We start from the raw sequence: 20,476 nt of genomic DNA on the forward strand, positions 1-20,476 counted from the left end.
CAGAGACCAGGAGCTTGCATGAGGAATTAACAGCATGCACACACGTAAAAAACAAATCCTTTGAACTTGTAGAAAGTGGCTGCACATTTATCTTTCAAGCTCAATTCCCAAACAAGTGTACTGCGTCATCACTGTACTTGTTCAGTAAGACAGCATCCCTTCTAAGCAGCTATAAAAGTAGACCCCTCCTTCCATTTAACTTATGTCACAACCGAAGACCTAAAAAATTCGGGATGGGCGAATGTCAAGTATTAGGGGTAAAAAAAATCGAAAGGGTAAAACTATTTATATGTAGGGATTAGGTTACAAAAATAATCAGTAATGGGAGACATGGATGCTACACCTGCAAATAAAGTTAAACATGAATAAGCCAAAGTAGGAACACAGCATTACAAACAGTTATGGCTAAACGGGGTAAGAGGCAAAGTAAAGGTATTAGTTCTCTCCTTTAACTGTATTAAGAAATTTTTTTTTTTTTTTTAAATAGGACACCAAGGTTAATTGTTCCAAGATTAATAAATCAGGATTAATAAACTAATGCCCACCCCAAAACCTCCTTGAACGCATTTGGTGGTCCCCAAAAAGCCCATGAAGCCCATCAGGCCAAATTGTATTTTGCCAAATGAATACAAATCCTCACCATGTCTTCCAGCTCAAGCTTCAGTTGATCAATTTCTTTGTGGTGATCATCTTTAATTTGTTCAATGGCTAACTCCGCTTCAATGCTCATGTTCAGTGGATGACAATCCTCTGAGCCAAGCCCTAAAAATAAAAGACCTTAAATAAAAAGGTATCAAACCACAATGCAAAGTGTAGCCTCCTAATGCGCTCTGTATTTATCCTTTGGTATATTTTATAACAGAGAAGGTTTCTATGACCAACTCTTCATCAAAAAGTGGCAGGCATTGCTGCTCACGCTGAACTGGGGCATGGGAGCAAAGACGCCAATGTGCATTTCATGTTTCCCAGTAGATATGCCTCAGTTACTTCGTAGTCATTGTACATCATGTTTCCAACAGCAAATGATGCACCAAACAGCAATCATTTTATCCCAAAAATGGATGCTTATAAGGAATGAAGTTTCAAAATAATTGTTTATCACTCATCTGTAATACCCCACAACTCTCCACTGTATATGTGAACATTTAACATCATTGCGTCCCCCATTTGGTAAACCTATACCCAACACTTCCAATCGCACACAAGAAGAGCACCCAGAATGTTGATAAAAATCAGTGTGCTTCATGATCTCATCAGGGCTATATGCGCCACATAAAATATATGTAATAAGGAGAAGGCCGGTACTAATTCAACGATTAAAAAAGTGATACAGACCTTGCAAGGGGTATGGAAAGCGGTATATATATATATATATATATATATATATATATATATATATATATATATATATATATATATATATACACCAATACAAAGTATATACAAGCACATATCTTCATGTTGTACATGCCGAGAATATTAGCAGATTAAGAAACAAAAAGACTGGGTCCCTTACCTTGGTCAGACTCAACCCCACCAGTTTTACTGTCGATCTCCTCGGACAGGGAGCTTTTCAAACCTGGTCGAAAGGACCGAATACCTTGAACACGGTAATATTCCAGCTCAGATTGGAGTTCATCAATTCGGTCCTGCAATTCCTGGAATATAACACAAGTACAATGTTTGTCAAAGATTAAATAAATAATAGACCAAGAGGAAATTTCTATAGAACAGTTCACACCAATAGACCCTACAATGAAATGGTGCTGAGACATTAACGTACTAAATCCCTAAAAGATTTGAAATTCGCCAGCCAAGGTACCTGTGTAACGTTTACTTATCTAAATGCATAGTAAGGGATCATTGTTTCGGACTGAGGGAAGGTGGTCGGGAGAGGTAGTAAAAGCTGCTTTAGAACAGTAACTCTGGTCTCATCCATAACATTTGTGTTCATAAAACACATGCTCACCCTTTCGGGCAGTTTGCCACTGAATAACAGGTGTTTATTGTTACCCAACTCAATAGTACTCATCTTACTGCCCTCGGAAGGGTGACCAGTTGAGTGGACCTCCCAAGACTAACTAAACCTGTGATCACAAGGTCGAACGCAAATTCCTGGAGGTAATGTGTTAATCTAATGAACCACCAGATTTGGTTATGTATTAATAACTTGCAATTGCATAAGTTTTAGTGGTTTGTAATGATTTACCTCAATTTTCTTTAAAAGCTTGACAATGCAGTCTCCTAAGCAACCCGGAAAGATAATATAAATGTGCGTGTACACATACACATGGAAACTAATGTGCGCAAAATGAAGCTTGACATGGTCTCTAATGTAATGTCTTATTCTTGTCATAATATCGCAGACAAGATGGTTAATTTACAGACATGATTAGCTGGAGAGAAGATAGATGCAGGTCTACAAAGGACCGGAAGATGGAGGATTGGCTCATAATATTTGCACAAATTAAAGAGCACTGTGGTATAACAAAGGATTGATTCCTGCTAAGCGGCAAGTTATCCATCAACAGCAGGACAGACAGAAAACATAGGACACTGGCTACTCTCCCAGACAGACCGGTTATTTCTAATAAAGTTAGAAGCAAGTTGATAAAATTAGCCTCGAATGACCAGCCAGGCATGACACTCCGAGTGAGTGAGCCATAACAGTGTTATATGTGGCCTCGCTTAAGAGCCACACTTTATCCTTTGCTAAGGAACTCCCCATGGATTGAGGATTTTGGGCTCCAATAACTGAACTACTGGGGAAAATGAATGGAAAACAAGGAAGTCATTGCATGAAGGTATATCTTAGTGGGCATTCTGCCCTGAGTAAAGACAACTAAGTTTCTCAAACCTGGCAATGGTTAACCCTTGGGTGAAACATTGTTTCAATCTGCTCCTTAAACCCAAAATATCTCTCAATGAAGATTTACAAATTAGTCAGATCCTGCAAACATAGTTGTTAGATAAAGCGCCCCCACTTGAATAATTACGTTTGAGGGGGTTTGAGCTGGTCAGCTCACACATCTACCTTCCCAGAGGCTTCTGGTTTAAAAAAAGTTATTGTTTGAGCCAATTCAGCTCCTAACTCTGCCTTCACAGGACGGCACATATGAAAAAAAAGTTTTGTTTTTCTAACATGTAAACTTGGAAAGTCAACTTTAGAAGTCAAACCACTTACGATTCGAACCACAACAAACTTGAGGGAACTACATTCACCTCAAAATGTGTATAATTCAAATTGCACTTAGTTTTCCCCATGCTTACCCCAGTGAACAACAGCGTGAATGGGAAAACAAATAAAACACCTTTAATCGAGTGATGGATACAAAATACGGAAGGCTGGACAAAAAAGGCACAAGTGACAATGTACATCAGGACTTATTTGATGGAAGCGACAAGGTGATCAGAGACATGGCACGCGGAGTTGCACCCCTAAACAGGGAATATCCATTAAAAGCTAAAATCATGCTGCCATTACTGGGGAAGACCAGATTATTTCAAGAGATTGGATTCTATATGTATATACTACAAATATATTTCCCGTTATTTAACTTCAAGATGTCATCGTATCTTTCATTCAGACCATACAATATAGAACATTTTCAAATTTGGAACTCAAAAACTACTCAAGCCTCGTGAAGTACGACCATCATTGCAGACCTCCTCAAGGAAACAAATTTCTGGCATTTAATTACAGTTTCTACATTATTGGGTGTGGAGTGCTATTAACAAAATGCGAGAAAGGAAAATATTCCATACCCTAGGGCATGCAGTGCTGTAGATTCATATGCTGTGCATGCTCCTCCCATCTAGTGTTGGGCTCAGTCGTGTCCAGGTTGTTTTACTCAAAGAAGTCTTGAGTCACGAGTTATACTGACTCAACCTATTACTGGTAATGTGCATGGACATTGGCTCCATTGTAAAATCGCTTTTTCCGCACTAATGTCAAGGATGTAGATGGAGCATAGAGATACAGAAAAGATGACCATGCGAATGGAGATTAAAGATGAAAAGAAATGACCTGCAACACTGGCAGGCTTCCGGGGAGGAGGGTAGTGCATGTGAATCTACAGCACCACAAACAGATGCTTACAGGCTAAGTAACATTTTGTGGCATTTGTAGCTGTATATATATATATATATATATATATATATATATACACACATGCTGTGCAGAGACAAGTCAGCACTGAATAGACTCCAAGTCATTCAGAATGTGTCAGCGTGACAGGTTTTGGATGTATCCAAAAGTATGTCAGTCAGGGAGGTTATGCATTTCCTTCATTGGCTGCCAGTCAGGAAGCAAGTGACCTTTTAAAGCCCATTGTTTGGCTCATCCAGCTCTCCGCCATCAAGCCCCAGACGTGCGTTTCAATGGTACATCGCTGAGCAAGCCGAGGTCATCTTCTCTTAGAAAGTAGATAGTACCTAGATTTCGGAAGGCCAGGTGGGGTGGTCCATCTTTCGCAGTTGCAGCTGCTAAACTGTGGAATACGCTGCCCACCCACATTGACAGTTTAACCCTTCATTATGCTTTCGCAAGCATATGAAAACTGGCTTTTCTCCCTTCCGTGATGGTAGCATTTCTGGTCTCTTTTCTTTGTAGTATTCTGCTCAACTGACATCTTTGGGTATAATGCGTTCTATAAGGTTGTATGACACTACAACACAGGCTATTACCACGAGTACCATTACAACGCTGTTTTCACAACGCAAGTCGTTACAACATGCGCTGGATAGTGGAATAGTTTAATTTTCTATTCCAACTCCAGACCACGTTACAGTAGGGAAGGTGTTGGAATAGAAAATTAAACTATTCCCTATCCAACAGCGCCCTCCAGCGCAAGTCGTAACTACTTGCGCTGCAAAAGCAGCGTAGTAATGGCAGCACATGGTAATGCCTGCGTTGTAAAGGCTGCTCACCGATCTATAAACACTGAAATTCTAATCTGTACAGCAAGCCTCTACTAATGCAGTGGCTAGCATGAGAATGTTGCAGAAGATTGGAAAAGAGTGGGCCGGACAGCCTGGCCAACTCTAGCTTGTTGGCGCGCTAATACGCCCACACAATATTTAGTAAAAGCATGGGGAGTAGACCAAGTCGCTGCTTTGCAGATCTCAGCTATAGGAAACCCACGGAAGAACAAGTTACTTACCTTTGATAACGAAATATCTGTAAGAAACATTAGGTAGTTAGATTCCTTACCGTAGAATATCCCCAGGTGTCCGACCGGATCCGGAAAGTTTTCCTCAGCAGTACCCCTGCGAGTCAGTAGGCGTCGTCTGCGGCGCCACGTTATTCATCGGCGTCATGATCGCCGAGATGACGTCTGAGTCCTTAGACGCTGCCCTCGCACGCTGACGTCAGTCCTGTACATAGCTTTCCGCGCCAGGAACGCAGAGCCATGCAAGAAGCAGACACTGGTGCCATGAAATTAGGGCCCTCAAAGGGTGATACCTTAACCCTAGATATCGGTTCGCAGAACGGGGAGGATGGGTGGGGCATTAAGGGATCTAACTAACTAATGTTTCTTACAGATATATTATTACCGAAGGTAAGTAACTTGTTCATCTGAAAGAAACATTTTAGATTCCTTACCTTAGAATAGATACCCCAGCAATACCAACCCCAGGGGTGGGCCTGCGAACCAAGATCACACCAGGAAGTCCTGGAGAACGGAACGGCCAAAAAAGCCATCTCTCTCGACCAGACTGTCCAGGCAGTAGTGCTTGGCAAACGTGTGCAGCGAAGCCCACGTAGCTGCCTGACATATGTCTTGCAAGGGGACTCCCCGACCCAGGGCAGTAGTCGCCGCCGTGGCCAGAGTGGAATGTGCGCACAGCCCCACAGGAGGCTCCTTTTTAGCCAAGGAATAACAGACCTTGATGCACAAAACGACCCACCAAAAGATGGTCCGCGTGTGCACCGCCCGCCCCTTCTTAGCGCCCACGTAACCAACAAAGAGCTGGTCGTCAACCTGGAACTGGCGTGTGCGGTCTAGATAAAAAGAAAGCGCACGTTTTGGGTCCAAGCGGTGGAGCCCCTCTTCCTCTTTCCAGGGATGCGGAGGCGGAAAAAAGGTGGGCAAGGTAATGCGAAATGTGAAAGGCCGTAACCACCTTGGGCAAGAAAAAAGCACGAGTCCTCAGAACAACTTTGGCTTAGAAGACAGAGCCTGGAGCTCACTCACTCTTCTGGCAGAGGGGATGGAAACCAGGAAAGCAGTTTTAAGAGTCAGAAGACGAAGAGGACAATTATGAAGTGGCTCAAAGGGAGCGCACATCAGATAAGTAAGAACTAAGTTCAAGTCCCACTGAGGCATCACAAGGGGAACATGTGTGTGATGCCTTTCAAGAATCTATTTACAACAAGGGACTTGAAAAGAGAAGGCTGATCAGGAAGCCTTAAGAAGGCTGAAATGGCCGAGAGATAGCCTTTGATAGTGCCCAGGGCAGAGCCCAGCGGGGCAAGAGAGAGAAGAAAGAGGAAAACCTCTGAATGAGGGGTAGAAAGTGGATCCACACCCTTTGCTGTGCACCATGCCACAAATTTGTTCCACCTGCAGGCGTATACCATTTTTGTGGAGGGACGCCTGGCTGCCAGAATCACATCACAGACTTCAGGAGACAAGTCAAATGGCCTCAACTGTCGCCGCTTAATCTCCACGCATGTAGGTGGAGACTGGACAGGTTCGGGTGGAGGACCATCCCCTGTTGCTGCGACAGAAGGTCCTCCTGAAGAGGCAGGAATCTGGGTATCGACTGACATACTGAGTAGCTCGGGATACCAGTATCTTCGTGCCCAGTCTGAAGCCACAAGGATGACTTGGGCCCGGTCGCGTTGGATCTTCTTCAGCACTCCGGGCAAAAAAGGTATGGGAGGAAAGGCGTACAATAGACCGCAGCTCTACTCGCGACAAAAAGCGGCGCCGAGCGAGTGCCGCCTTGGAAACTCCAACGCGCAGAACTGATGACATTGCGCGTTCTCTTCGGTGGCGAATAGATCTAACCAAGGCTCTCCCCACTGCCGAAAGAGACCCTGCGCCACGTCCAAGCTCAGACGCCATTCGTGATCCATCATGCACCGGCAGCGGAGTTAGTCCGCCCTGACGTTCAGGGAAACTGCCTGGTGTTGAACCACCAGGGTGACGCCCTGGTGTTCCAGCCACGTCCAGAGGCGCAGCGCCTCCTGACAAAGGGTCCACAACCCCACCCCGCCCTGTTTGTTGCAGTACCACATGGCAGTTGTGTTGTCTGTGAACATCTCCACTACACCTCTCCGCACAGAGAGAAGGAATGCCTTCAGTGCAAGTCGGATCGCCCGCAGCTCTAGAAGGTTGATATGGAGCTGGGACTTCACCAGAGGCCTCTGATCTCCGCCTCTCCCAGGTGGCCCCCCCATCCCCGGAGGGACGCATCTGTCACCACTGTGTTCTCTGGTTGAGTTAGGGAGAGGGATCAGCCACTGATCCAACTTCAGTCCGTGAGGCACCACTTCAACGGTCTTACAGTGCCCTCCGAGATCAGGACATGGTCCGACAGGTTGCCCTGATGCTGTGCCCACTGGAACTTTAGGTCCCACTGCAGAGCCCGCATCCGCAACCTGGTGTGATGTACCAGCGGGATGCAGGAGGCCATCAGCCCCAGGAGCCGCAGCATCAGCCTGACCGAAACTCAGGATAAAGGCTGAAAGATCGGAATCAGAGCCTGAATATCCCGGACCCGCTGCTCGGGAGGATAAACCCGAAACTGCGCCAAGTCCAGAACCGCTCCGATGAAGAGGAGCTTCTGAGATGGGCACATGTGTGACTTCGGCACATTGATGGAGAACACTAGCAAGTGCAGGAGATCGGCCGTAGTCTGTAGGTGGAAGACGACTGTCTGGGGCGAGCCCGCCTTCAACAACCAGTCGTCGAGATAGGGAAAGACTGGAACCCCTGATATGCGCAGATGAGCTGCGGCCATCACTTTCATGAACACCCGAGGGGCACTGGTGAGGCCGAAGGGGAGCACAGTAAACAAAGTGCTCGTGGCCTACCGTGAACTGCAGGTAGCGCTGGTGGCTGGCAGGACGGGGATGTGGAAATAAGAGTCCTGCAAGTCCATGCCACCATCTAGTCTCCAGGGTCTAGGGCAGCCAGGACCTGGGCTAAAGTCAGCATCTTTAACTTCTCCTTGCAGAGGAAGCCGTTGACGCTCCCGGAGGTCCAAGTTAGGGCGCAGGCCCCCTTTGCCCTTCTTGGGAACCAGAAAGCAGTGAGAGTAGCAACCACGTCCTACATTTTGGCCCAGGAACGCGCTCGATGGCCCCCTTGGCCAAGAGGGCCATAACTTCCTCCTGCAGAAGTTGCAAGTGATCCCCCGACATCAGGTGGTACTGCGGTGGCATGGCTGGAGGGGTTTCCTCGAAGGGGAGGGCGTAGCTCCTTCGGACGTTTAGCAGCACCCAGCTGTCTGAAGTGATGGTACTCCAGTGGAGGAGGTGATGTGAACCCTGCCCCCCCACTGGTGTTGAATGGGCCTGAAAGCTCGGACTAGGAAGGCTTTGAGGCAGATGCTGCGGGAGTGGATGTTGACTGACCGGGCCTCTGTCCCCCTGCACCGCCACGGCGGTTACCACGTCCGCAACCGCGTTTAGGTTGGTTCTGCGGCCTGTGGCTGGACGAACGAGTGGGGGCAACCCTTCCTTGGCCACGAAAGGGGCGAAAAGCAGAAGTCTGCTGGCGCTGGCCCGACAGGCCCAAGGACTTGGCCTTGGCCCTGGAGTCCTTGAAACGCTCAAGCGCTTTGTCACCCAAAAGACGACGGCCATCAAAGGGCATGTTCATGAATCCCACAAAGAGTGGGTGTAAGGGCCCAAAAGGCATGCAGTGTGGATAGACCGCAACCCCATACTAAGTGAGGAGAAAAGTCTCTTCCCAAACTGGTCAAACGTTTTGGATTCCCGATCTGGAGGGGCATTCGGGAATGCGGTCTGGGACGTAGAGGCCTGGATCACCAGGGTCTCGGGGGTCGCCCGGAGCCGACGTCGAGCCACGTTCCTATCCATAGGGGGGACTGTGAAGGGCTAGGACCAAGTGCCCATCAAAACGTCCGAGAGGGCCTTATTGAACGGCAGCAGAAGCTCCGAAGAGCTTACAGGCTGTTGAAGCACCTCGGTGAGGTTATTAGTCCTCACTCAGCAGGGAGCTCAAGAGCCAAGGTCTTGGCTGCCCTGCGCAACACCACACCATAAGTCGCACCCTCCTCCGTAGCCACGGAGGGAGGAGAGATGAATCCAGTGTCAGGCGATGTGTCAAGACCACTGGCCTCCCCTAGCTCATCTCCCCAGTCCTGACTTAACTGGCACTGTTGTGCCAGAGGGTCCTCAGACCCCTCCCAGTCCTCCCCTTCATCCGTGTCCCGATAAACAGGCAAAAATGACGGTGCCGCTCCGACGCAGGACCCAGACTGAAACCGGGGGCGGCGGCGGTGTTACAGCACTGGGTGTCCTTTGCACTTCAAAGGGGAATAGTCCAGTTAGAAAGATTGCAAGCAGGGATGGGGTTGAGGGGGTGGAATCGTATTGGAAGGGGGGGGGGAACAGTCCAGGGGAACCCACAGAGAGGCAAAAAAGTGAGTAGTCCCCTCACTTTTTTGCCAGGGATTTCAGGCAACTTTGACTGAAGTGCAGGGTTCCTGCAAACCGCATCCAGTGCCAGAGGTCTTTTCAAAAACTGTATTATTGTTCCCTCAATGTGCAAAACCTTTAGCACTCTTTGTAAGTCCCTATAAATGGTACTCCTGGTACCTGGGGCCTGAGAAACTAAAAAGGGTCAGCTAAGAGACTTCTCACCAATCACATGCAAGAATGCCACTGCAGGCTGCGTGTTTTGGTGTAGACAAAAGTGAAAACATGACATGAGACACATCTGTGTCTCATGTTCCCTAACACTGCATTAAGTATGTATAAGTCACCCCTAAAACAGACTTGCAGCCCTAATCCAGGGTGCCTTATATTACATGTGAGGACATTAATGCATGAGCAGATATGCCCCCGTCCTGGTCAGTTCTATTACCACCAGAGCAAATGAACAGGGAAGCCATTTTAAAACATGTGCTGGACACTGGTGAAAACTAGTTCCACAGCTATTTGATGGCTTCACTGAAAAAAAGGGATATTTGTATCAAACATATCCAAATAATAAACCCACATTAATAAATGCACCCAGAGGGCACCTTAGAGGCGCCCCCTGAAAAACCTACCAGCGACTAGTGTGTTGACTACCTGATTCCTGCCGGAGACTAGTTACTGACCCTCAAGGAAGAGAGCCTTAGCACTCAGGAGGTCAGATACAAAGTCTGCTCGGGAAGCGTGTGTTCGCACCCGCTCCGACAGGATGACCTGCTGATTGGCTTTCTAGGGCGTGCGAGCTACAAAGAAGCCACCGCCTTTGAAATGCGATTCTGGATCCCCTCACAGTAGAGGAAGCCAACCCCTTTTGTGCTAAGCCCCTTGTACCAGGACAGGTGGACAAATTAGCCAGCCTGGTAGGCATGCCCACCCCCAGGCTAGCACCACCCCTAAGGTGGCTTAACCTAAAGTGTACACAACTTTTCAGTTGGATATCTTTGTGATGGCAAACTTCAGGAACTCTAGGACAGTGTTCCGTCCACTTCCCACAGGAAGGGGTCATAGTGATCCCAAAGGGTCAGTTGCCCATTTGCTACTACCCTATGCTCCCCTAAAACCCCTATATTCTGTAATAAGGGGGCAACAGAAAATCAGATCCTGACGACCTAAAAGAAGAAGACAGATGTGAAGAGTCACACAGAGCAAAAACAGAAGACCCAGCAACTGATTGCGTACCTACCCTGCTAGCCGGCCTGCTGACTTTGACAATTGCACCAATAAACAACATGGGCTGTGTCTCCAAAGCCTGAGAGGCCTGCCAGCACTTCACCGAGGAACCAAGAACTCCTGTGAAGCAGTTGACCTGCTTCCCTGCAGACTGCAGGTGGTGATTGGAAGTCCAGTTTATGCAAACCTGTGGGCTTCGCCTTTAAGGGTCTCAGGACTCCGTTGGCACCATCACATCCCTCAGATTTGGGCTGTGGGGTGCAGGTGCAAAGGCCCTTTGAGGTGTTGGGTGGCAGCGGTCAGAGGCTCTCTCTTTTTCTCGGTTTGTTCTGCGGAGGGGCAAACCAGACAGCTGGACCACTCAATATGTGGGTCTCACTGTCCCTGAAGTTCCTCGACCTGCAGGTTTGTTCTCCTCTGCATTGGTGTCTGGTCACAAGTCTTGGTGCTGCAAAGGATCCAGTTCCCCAGGTATTGGTGTTGTGAGGCTCCAGTCGGCTCTGGCAACCCCACACTTGGAAGGACAAATCTGACATGTAGGAGACTGCTAGCTCTTCTTATGCGGCTGCTGCATCGGTAGTCCTGGTGGGCATCAGGACGGTGACCCGTGTTTTGAGTCTATGGTGCACGCCTGGGAATAGCGTCTCTACCCCAAGGGAATTTATTTGGCAATTTGTGAAACACTGGCAGCCCTCCGGGTTTTTTGGAGTCTGCACAGCAGCAAGACGAGTCAGGTTCTCCACAAGGGTCAGGTGCAGCAGACAGGCCGGCAGGTTTGGCGTGCTTCTCGGTTCAGCAGACTTTTGTCCACTCCTTTTGTGTCAGTCAAAATCTAGAGTCCTGGTATCCGTTGGTCCCTTAAATACTCAATTTAGGAGTGCTAAGTGGAGTGACGGGGTGTAGCCAATGGTCTACTTACCCGTGGCGTCACTAAGCCCTTCTAGATGAACATTTCCTTTTGGGAGTGGGCATCTACCTGCCCCAGAATTCCTAATTCCACCACACACAAGATAGTGGAATTTTTAAATTCCTGTTTCCAGCCTGGCATTGCAACACGCCTCCTGCATATCTAATTTTGCAGCCTGTCCCGGTGCCATATGGCCCAGGGCAGGAGTGGCATCTCCCCTGTCTTGTAAGGCCTTTGGCTGCATATCAAAGGTGCGGAGGCCTTTGATGCCTCCTGTCTTGATATGCTGATTTACTAACCTTCCTTGGGGAGGAGGTGATAATACCTGTCCTCAGAGCAGGCATTGTCTGTCCTCTGGGAGAAGATCCCTGATCTCCTAAGGGGTCAGAAATTAGTTTGCGGTGGCAGGCTGTATTGCACTAGTCAGTCAGCAAACTAGAAGGCTAGCAGGGTTCAGGGGGTACCTCGAAGGTGCTCACTGGGAGCATGTATTAATAGGTCCATCGCTGGAATCAGTGTGGGTTTATTAATACGAGGTGTTCAATACCAAAACACCATCTGTTTCAGTGAAGTCATTCAGGAAAGCTACCTTCCAGAAACTTAACAGCAAGGTGCATGTGTGGAGGGCCTTTGTGACATGCCAAAGCCACTGCATCTAATATATGCAAGTCACCCCTACAGCATGCCTTTGAGCCCTAGGGCAGGGTGGATTATATTTTACATGAGGACATATCTGCATGAGAAGATATGCACCTGTGATATCTAGTTCTATTACTAGATATTGCAGGGGAACAAAGAAGTCATATGTACTATGCACTGGTCAAAGCTAGTTCCCCAGCTACATAACAGCTTCATTAAAACATAGGGTGTTTAGTATCAAATACCTACAATTAATAAACCCACACTGATTCAAGTGATGGAGTTATTAATACATGCACCCACAGGGCACCTTAGAGGTGGCCCCCTTAAAACCTACCAACTACTAGTGTGCTGGCTGCCTGGTTTGGACCAGCCGGCTGCCATAGACTACTTTTTGAACCCTATGCTCTCAGGAGGTCAGGAGCAAAGTCTGCTCTGGAAGGAAGTGTTTACACCCCCTGCAACGGGGTGATCTGCAAATTAGCATTCCAATGCAGGGAGCTTCAAAAAGAACAACCACCTCTGGTACGCAAATCTGGCTTCCAGAGGTGAGGGGATGCCAACCCCCCTGACCAGGGCCCATTTGGCAAGTAGACAGGTGGGAACATTTGTAGTCTGAGAGGTGTCTCCACCCTCAGGCTAGTCCCACGCCTAAATGGGCTATATAATGAGGATACAAAATGTAAAAGTCTGTCACCGTGGTGAAGGCAGAATTAGGAACTCTGGGACAGTTATGCCCGCTTTCCACAGGAAGTGGTCATATAGGGGACGTAGTGACCCCCAGGGGTAAGTAGCCCCTTGGCTACTACCCTGCACTAACGGCCCTAAATCTAGTATTTAGGGAAGACCCTGGCAAAAGGAAATCAGATTCCTGCTGACCTAAGAAGGACACAGAAGAGCTGTGAGAAGCAAGTACTATGGAGAAGCAACTGAATTGTAACCAACCCTGCCAGCCTGTCTGCTATTCCAGACAAACATGCGCCAAAGTTGTCTCCTCCTGCAGCGGCTCTAAAAGCCTGGGAGGTCTTCCTGTCTGCAACAAAGAGCCAGGAACCCCATTTGCAGGCACTCCAAAAGAACTAATAGTTTCTTACCTGTCGGTGTAGTTTTGCTGCTTGAAGATCTTTCTGGATTCACTATGCTGTGCATTATTCTGCGGTCTAGTGGTTGGGTTCGGAATCGTAGTCTTTTATTTGTTTTTGCTTTTTTGAAGCTTATGTGGGCGTCGACGTCCCACCTTTTGGTGTCCTTCCGTGACGTCGGCACGCTTACTGCGGAAGTTCCCACCAATGGGTGCCATCTTCGGATTCTTTTTTTCTTGTTTTGTGTTTTTGCGAATCCTTGGCAATGTTCAAGTAAGTTATTTTATCTGCTCTGTCCTTAAAGGTGTCTGTTTCAGTATTGTCCTTGTTTTTCACCACGTTATTCTCCAGCCTCATCTTTCTGGCAGAGGTGGGTGGGTTCGCAAGTGAATCCAGAAAGATCTTCAAACTGCAAAACTACACCGACAGGCAAGAAACTATACTTTTGCAGCGTGAATCTTTCTGGATTCACTATGCTGTGCACAGACTTTGTAACTGTTTGTACTTTTGTGGTGGCTGGGTGGAAAATGAGCGTTGGTTGTTGAATATATGTTGAAGCACTTTCTGTCCTACTGATGCTTCCTTGTTCATTTGTATATCCACACAGTAGTGCTTAGTGAACGTGTGCATTGAAGCCCATGTTGCCGCCAGGCATATGTCTTGAATGGGTGGGTTAGCCAGGAAGGGTATTGTTGCTCCCTTTTTCCTAGTTGAGTGATGATCCCCTTTGTTACTGGTCTACCCAGGAAACTGCTTGCCAAGGACGCAAAGAACTGTTTTGTGTTCCTTTGATGTAGTGCATTACTGTCCTTCTAGCTTCCAGAGTGTGGAGTGTCCTCTCTGCGCTGGTTGTTGGTTTTTGAAAGAAGCTTGATATTTGAACTGTCTGGTTGATGTGAAACCTCGACACCGTCTTTGGCATGAAGTGTGGGTCCATTCTCATCACCACCCTATCATTTTGAATTTGGATGTAGGGTTCTTGTAGCGTTAGCGCCTGTAGTTCGCTCACCCTGCGCAGGGAGGTGATAGCTATCAAGAAGGCTGTTTTCATTGTTAGCATTTGTAGGGAAGCCTTATGAATCTGTTCAAAAGGCGCCTTTATGAGCTCTGTCAGGACTAGATTAAGGTTCCATGCTGGTGGCGGCATCCTCTTAGGAGGCGCAATCCTTTTTGCCCCTACCATGAATCTCTTTACTATCTGTGACGTAAAGAAACTCTTTCCAGTCTCTCCTCTTGTGTAGGCTACAATTGCTGCCAGGTGTACTCTCAGTGAGGATGAGCTTAGCTTTGCCTTCAGCATGTGCGTGAGGTACCTTAGCACTGTTGACTCCCTCGTCATCTTTCTGTGAAGCTTCTTCTTGCTGCACCATTGTGTGAACCTTTTCCATTTTGCCAAATAGCACCTTCGTGTGCTAGGCCTCCTTGCCTCTCGCAGTACCCGCAGGGTGCTCTCCTGTAACCTCAGGTGCGCAAACTCTATGTCTTCAGGAGCCATGCTGCTAGGCAGAGGCTCTCTGGTTCTGGGTGTAGTACCTCTCCGTTTTGCATGGACAGTAGGTCTTTTCTTCTCCCGAACTTGTGGGGTGCACCTTGTGCCATTTCCATTATCTGTGAGTACCATGTCTGCCTGGCCCATTGTGGCGCCACCAGGATCAGAGTCATGTTGCTGGTCCTGCACTCGTTGAGTACTCTGTGTATCAGAGGTATCAGGGGAAAAGCATAAGCAAATGTCCTCGACCAGCTTATCCATAGGGCATTCCCCAGGGAACCTTCCCCTGGTTGCCTGGATGCGAAGCTTTGGCATTTTGCATTCTGGTGTGTTGCAAATAGGTCTATTGTCGGTGTTCCCCACCTCCCGAATAGCCTTTGCGTTTCCTGTGTATTGAGCTCCCACTCGTGTGATGCCGATGTCGGTCTGCTGAGCCAGTGTGCTTCCACATTGTCTTTCCCTGGCAGGTGTATGGCTAGCAGGTCTATCTTTAGTGGGAAGGCCCATCTCCATATCTCCTGTGCTAGGTTCGATAGCGGCGGAGATTGCGTTCCACCCTGTTTGTTGATGTAGAACATAGTCTGTCTGGATCAACACTCTTTGGCTGTACAGTTTCGTCTGGAAGGCTTTCAGGGCGAAGAACACGTTCTTGAGTTCTAGATAGTTGATGTGTTTGACCGCATCCGCTGGAGTCCACAGACCCCTCACCCTAAGCTTGCTCATGTGTGCTCCACATCCCTTCTGGGATGCATCTGTGGTGATGGTCACCGTTGGGGTCGGTGGTATTAGAGGCTTTCCCTTTGTTATATTCTCCATGTTCCACCACAACATCTCCTCCTGCACTGCGTGTGTTACAACAACTAGATCTTCACAACTCCCTGTAGCTTGTGACCATCCTTTTTGCAGCCATTCTTGGAATGGTCTCATGTGGAGGTGTACATTTGGTACTAGATGTATGCAGGAGGCCATCATGCCCATGACCTTCCTCGCGGTCAATGGTTGCCATGAAATCTCCGTCCTCCATCTGGGAATGACCTCCTGTAGAGACGTCATTTTGAAGTTGTGCGTCTTTTGTATTTGTTCAGGAACCGGAGGTCCAGGATGGGTCTTAGTGTTTCTTCCACCTTTGGTACAAGGAAGTAGGTGGAGTACACTCCCTTGTTCCTTTCTTGGTATGGTACTGGTTCGATGGCCTGCTTTTGGAGCAGTTCCTCCGCTTCCTTTTGAAGCAGTTCCAGTTCTTTTCCTGACTGCGCCCTCTTTTTTGGTTTTCTGTTTGGCGGTGTCCTTTCCAGTTCTATACAGTATCCGAACGGTATGATGTTTAGTATCCACTTGTCTGTGGTTATCTTCTTCCACTCTGTGAAGAAGTGACTTAGCCTGCCTCCTACTGGTGTTACATGTTCTATGATATTTGGTCCGTGTAACCCTTTGTTGGTCCTCTTGTGCTCCACCCTGGGAGGCATCTTGCGGGTGGGCACGTACTGAGTGACGGCATCACTTAGAGGTGGCTTGATGGCCCCCTCTTTTATTCTTCCCACGTCAGTTTCCTCTCCCGCGAAAGGAGTGGCCCTTTTGCTGGTGGTGCCAGTTTTGTTTTTGGTGTCCCTGCTGTGTCTGGTTGTCTCCCTGGCTGGACTGCTGGAAGGTCTGGTGTGACGTTCCTGGCTGGTTTCCCCCTCTTCCGTTTGGTCTCCGTGACAGGGTAACTCTCTTCATTCATCTGAACTGTAAGGCCCCCATGGACCTTGCAGTGTCGTTTTCCTTTTTAAGCTGGGTGAGTTTTTCATCCACCGGCGCTCCAAACAGCGTCTCCCCATTGAATGGGGTGCTAAATGTTGTGCTGTACCTCTGGTTTGAAGCCTGAGATCCTGAGCAAGGCTTGCCTTCTTTCAGTGATTCCCAATATCAGCCTGCTGGATGTGTCTGCTCCATCCAAGGCTGTTTTGAGGCAAGCATTTGCCACATTTTTCCCTTCCTCCACAAGGTGAGAGGCTCTTTGTTGGTACTCTTCTGGGAGGTGCTTCATCAGCTTCCCGATTTGGTCCAGGATTTGGTACTGGTGCCTATTCAGTAGGGCATTTGAGTTTACCATACACAAATGCATTGCTGCATTCCTTTCTATCTTTCTCCTTGTCAGGTCCATCCTCCTGCTTTCCTTGTCTGGTGGTGGCCCTGATGTTGTTGGCACATTTGCCCTCTTCCTTGCGGTCGCTGTGATAATGGAATCCGCTAGGACTGTCCCTCTGATTACGGGGGATCTTTCGTGGAGTGCTTGTATTTCTTCCCCGCCCTCTGCGTAACGGACCTGCTTGTTGCCGGTTCCTTGAACGCCTCCTTCCCCTGAGCCATGACACTCTCAAGCATTGGGAGATACTGACTCCTGGTCTGTGTGGGGAGTAGGGTCTCCAAGAGGAAGTCTGACTTTTGTTTTTCTTCATCAAGCTTGACTCCAAACGCCGTTGCGGCGTTCTTGATGGCCATATTGTATGCCCCAATGTCATCTGGCGGTGAAGGCCTTGAAGGGTACGTGTCTATGCCCTCTTCTGGACTTACGGTGTTGAGGTCCTGCCACTCAAGGTCCTGTGTCCCCGAGGATACCGATCCTAGGATCGTCCTCTGGTCGTAGTCACCCTCCTCATCATAGTAAAAGTTTTCTTCCTCTTGATGCTCTAGAGTTTTGGGGCTTTTCGGCGGCTCTTCGGCCTCGAAATCCTCCTCCTCTTCTAACTCGACTATAACCGTCGGCGGTTTCGACAGAATCGTAAATCGCTTGATCCGTTCGTCGAACTCCTCCTTTCTTTGCAGGATGTTTTCTATTTCGGCCTCGAGCTGTCTTTTCTTACTTTCCAGTTCGACGGCCTGTTCGGCATCGGACTGTTCGACTGGTCTCTTCGCCGTGTACTTCGACGTCGACGCGGGCTTCGGGTCCTTTGTCGACGTCGAGGCAGCCTTTGGGGCCTTCTCTTTCGAAGTTGGACGTACCTTTTCGGGGACGTGCTTCGACGACCTTGGCTTTTTGCCGGTCTTCGCCGCCTGGGGGTCCTTCTCGAAGGATCCGCTGGGCTCTCTGTCCTTGGATGCAGCTGCGGCCATCGAGGTTTTCGGCGCCAGTGCTCCCTTTGCGGACTTAGACTCAGTTTTTCGAGAGTCTGACTCAGACCTTCGAGGGTCTGTCTGGGCTTTTGGGGTCGACGACTCTCCTACCTATTTAGAACTTTTCTTATAGGTCTCTACGACCGTGTAGTCGCAGTCTTCTCCGGTGACGTCCTCCTCGTCGCTCGATGACCCCAGGTCTTGGAGGGACGGCTGTTGCCCTCTCCCCTGCATGCTGTAGTTGGCTCTTCTCTGACGATCTCTAACGCGGAGAGTCTTCGGTGTGAAGGCAGAGCAAGCGTTGTAGTCCTTGCTCTCGTGGTCGACCGGTAAGCAGAGGTTGCAAACCGGGTGCTGGTCCTTCTGCGCGTACTTGTGGTGGCAGTTACGGCAGAATTTAAAAGGAGTGTTGTCCATTTCTCGTGCTCAGGGGGCCCCCTGTGTGCGCATTCTCCGTTGGATGTTGAAGTTCTCGAAGTTCTCCTTTTTTGTCGTCCCGGCTGATAGGTGTTTTTTCCTCGTTGTCTTCTCAGTCTTTCCTGTGCAAAATTAGACTCTTCTGTGACTTCTCCCATCCAAAACTCTGGAGCCTCTCGGGAACGATCCAGACCCAACGGCGGAAAAAAGAATCTGAAGATGGCGCCCAAGGGCGGGAGCTTCCTCAGGAAGCGTGCCGACTTCACGGAAGGACACCAAAAGGTGGGACGTCGACGCCCACTTGGACTACAAAAAAAAAAAAAAAAACGACTACAATTCCGGACCCAACCACTAGACGGCTGAATAATGCACAGCATAGTGAATCCAGAAAGAATCACGCTGCAAAACAATGAGGACTCTGGACTGCCACAAGCCCGACACTGGAAAGCACCATTGCACCAGTGTCCCCTTGCCCGATTTGAAGAGGGCCAAGGTTCCAGCATAGTCCCCCGACTCTCCGAGCTTACCTGGATTTTGCCCACAGTGGACTCACAGACACCCCCTGTATCCTCACTGTGTAGGTCCACTCGACTGCGAGTGTCTCTGGTGATGAAAACCTGACACCCAAGAAACCTGACACCCAAGAACACCTGTGTACCCAGCCGCCCTGGCCTGAGGAGAAGAGGACCAAAGGTCTCTCCACCATGAGACTTGAGCCCTCTTGTTGGTTCAGCCGGATTGGTCTCCCAGTCCCAGCCTGCAGCCTCTTTGCAACCCTACCTTTCTCCATTAAAGTGAATGGGACATCCGACGCCTAACATCTCTGCACCCAGACACCCCAGAGCCTCCCGAGGTGACCTGTGTGATCTTGGACCTAGCCCCATACTCACCTTAAGACCAGGAGATTGGTCCTGTAAGTCGTTGTGAAGTGCCCAAATGCAGTACATGTGTTCCTCATAAGATAACATGGGGCACCCAACGCTACAAAGCACCTCTGCACCAGCCGCCCCAGTGCTGCCTGAGGTGACCTGTTGGTGCTGCCTTGGACCTTGCCCCATACTTACCTTACGTCCAAGAGATTGGTCCTGTAAGTCGCTGTGAAGTACCTGTATGCAGTGTATAGTGTATGTCTTTCCATCATAAGATAACATTACCGCTTCAGAAAAAGTGTCTATTTTTTAAAACTGTAGAAATGCACGATTCGAAAAGTACTCATCTGATTCAGATCTTGACATCTAAAGTCATAGAAGTATCTGTTATTTTTTTAAATTGGTTTCGGATTTCTTTTTTGAGTGTGGTTTTACTTACTACCTTTGCAGGTGCAATAAATGCTTTGAACTACCCTCTGATATGCCTAACTGCCCGCTCACACTAACACAAAAGAGAGCATGGGGTGCCATTTGGGCCTCTGCAATTCCTCTGGTGTTTGCTGCGACTATTTACACAATGTACCTCTTTTTGGTCCACTATATATAGAGCCAGCCTTTTACAAAGGATATGAACGGTCCTAGCAAGAACATCACACAGCGTCAACCCGGAGATTGAAGATACACATCTGACCAGACGGTGGAAATAAAACAATCTAGCAATGGAGCCAATGGCCATGTGCATTACCAGTAATAGGTGTGGTCTCTATATCTTGTGACTCAAAATACTTCTTCGAAAGAAAAACAATTTGCACGTGTTCGAGACTGGCTGTCATAGAAGATATTTCACCAAGACATTTTCTACTTGCACCAGTCGCCTGCTGATATCTTTTTGTACGTGTGGTGTGCTCTAGAATTAAAAAAAGATGCAATACACATTCCATAACAAAACACTTATTTTGTGAAATTCTTACGGGGCCTAGGTAGTTTAGACCTTAAATCCTAAAGCTCTAACAAATAAAATGGCTACCATCACATTGTACATCTGGTACTTGTGTGCTGCTGGGACCCAGATAAGAAACACAAATTCCTGTAGGCTCCTTTCAAACTTATCACCTTTACCAAAAAATAGTT

General features: G+C 48.2%; 1 protein-coding gene across 7 annotated transcripts in view; it reads right to left on the reverse strand.

Moving 5' to 3' along the window:
• Nucleotides 1-20,476, reverse strand: part of NIN (ninein) — a 321,323-nt gene that overhangs the window by 112,325 nt on the left and 188,522 nt on the right. For all 7 annotated transcript variants that reach the window (XR_015299899.1, XR_015299898.1, XM_086937310.1 and 4 more), the window contains exons 14-15: nt 1,517-1,658; nt 641-762 (exon numbers count right to left, since the gene is read on the reverse strand). Coding sequence is in view for 5 of the 7 variants with exons in the window: in XM_086937310.1 (XP_086793436.1) it covers nt 641-762; nt 1,517-1,658 (264 nt within the window). In the remaining 2 variants the exon portion in view is untranslated. The remainder of the gene's footprint in view (nt 1-640; nt 763-1,516; nt 1,659-20,476) is intronic.

This window comes from Lissotriton vulgaris, chromosome 9, assembly GCF_964263255.1.
Source record: "Lissotriton vulgaris chromosome 9, aLisVul1.2, whole genome shotgun sequence".
In the NCBI taxonomy this organism is placed as follows: Eukaryota; Metazoa; Chordata; class Amphibia; order Caudata; family Salamandridae; genus Lissotriton; species Lissotriton vulgaris.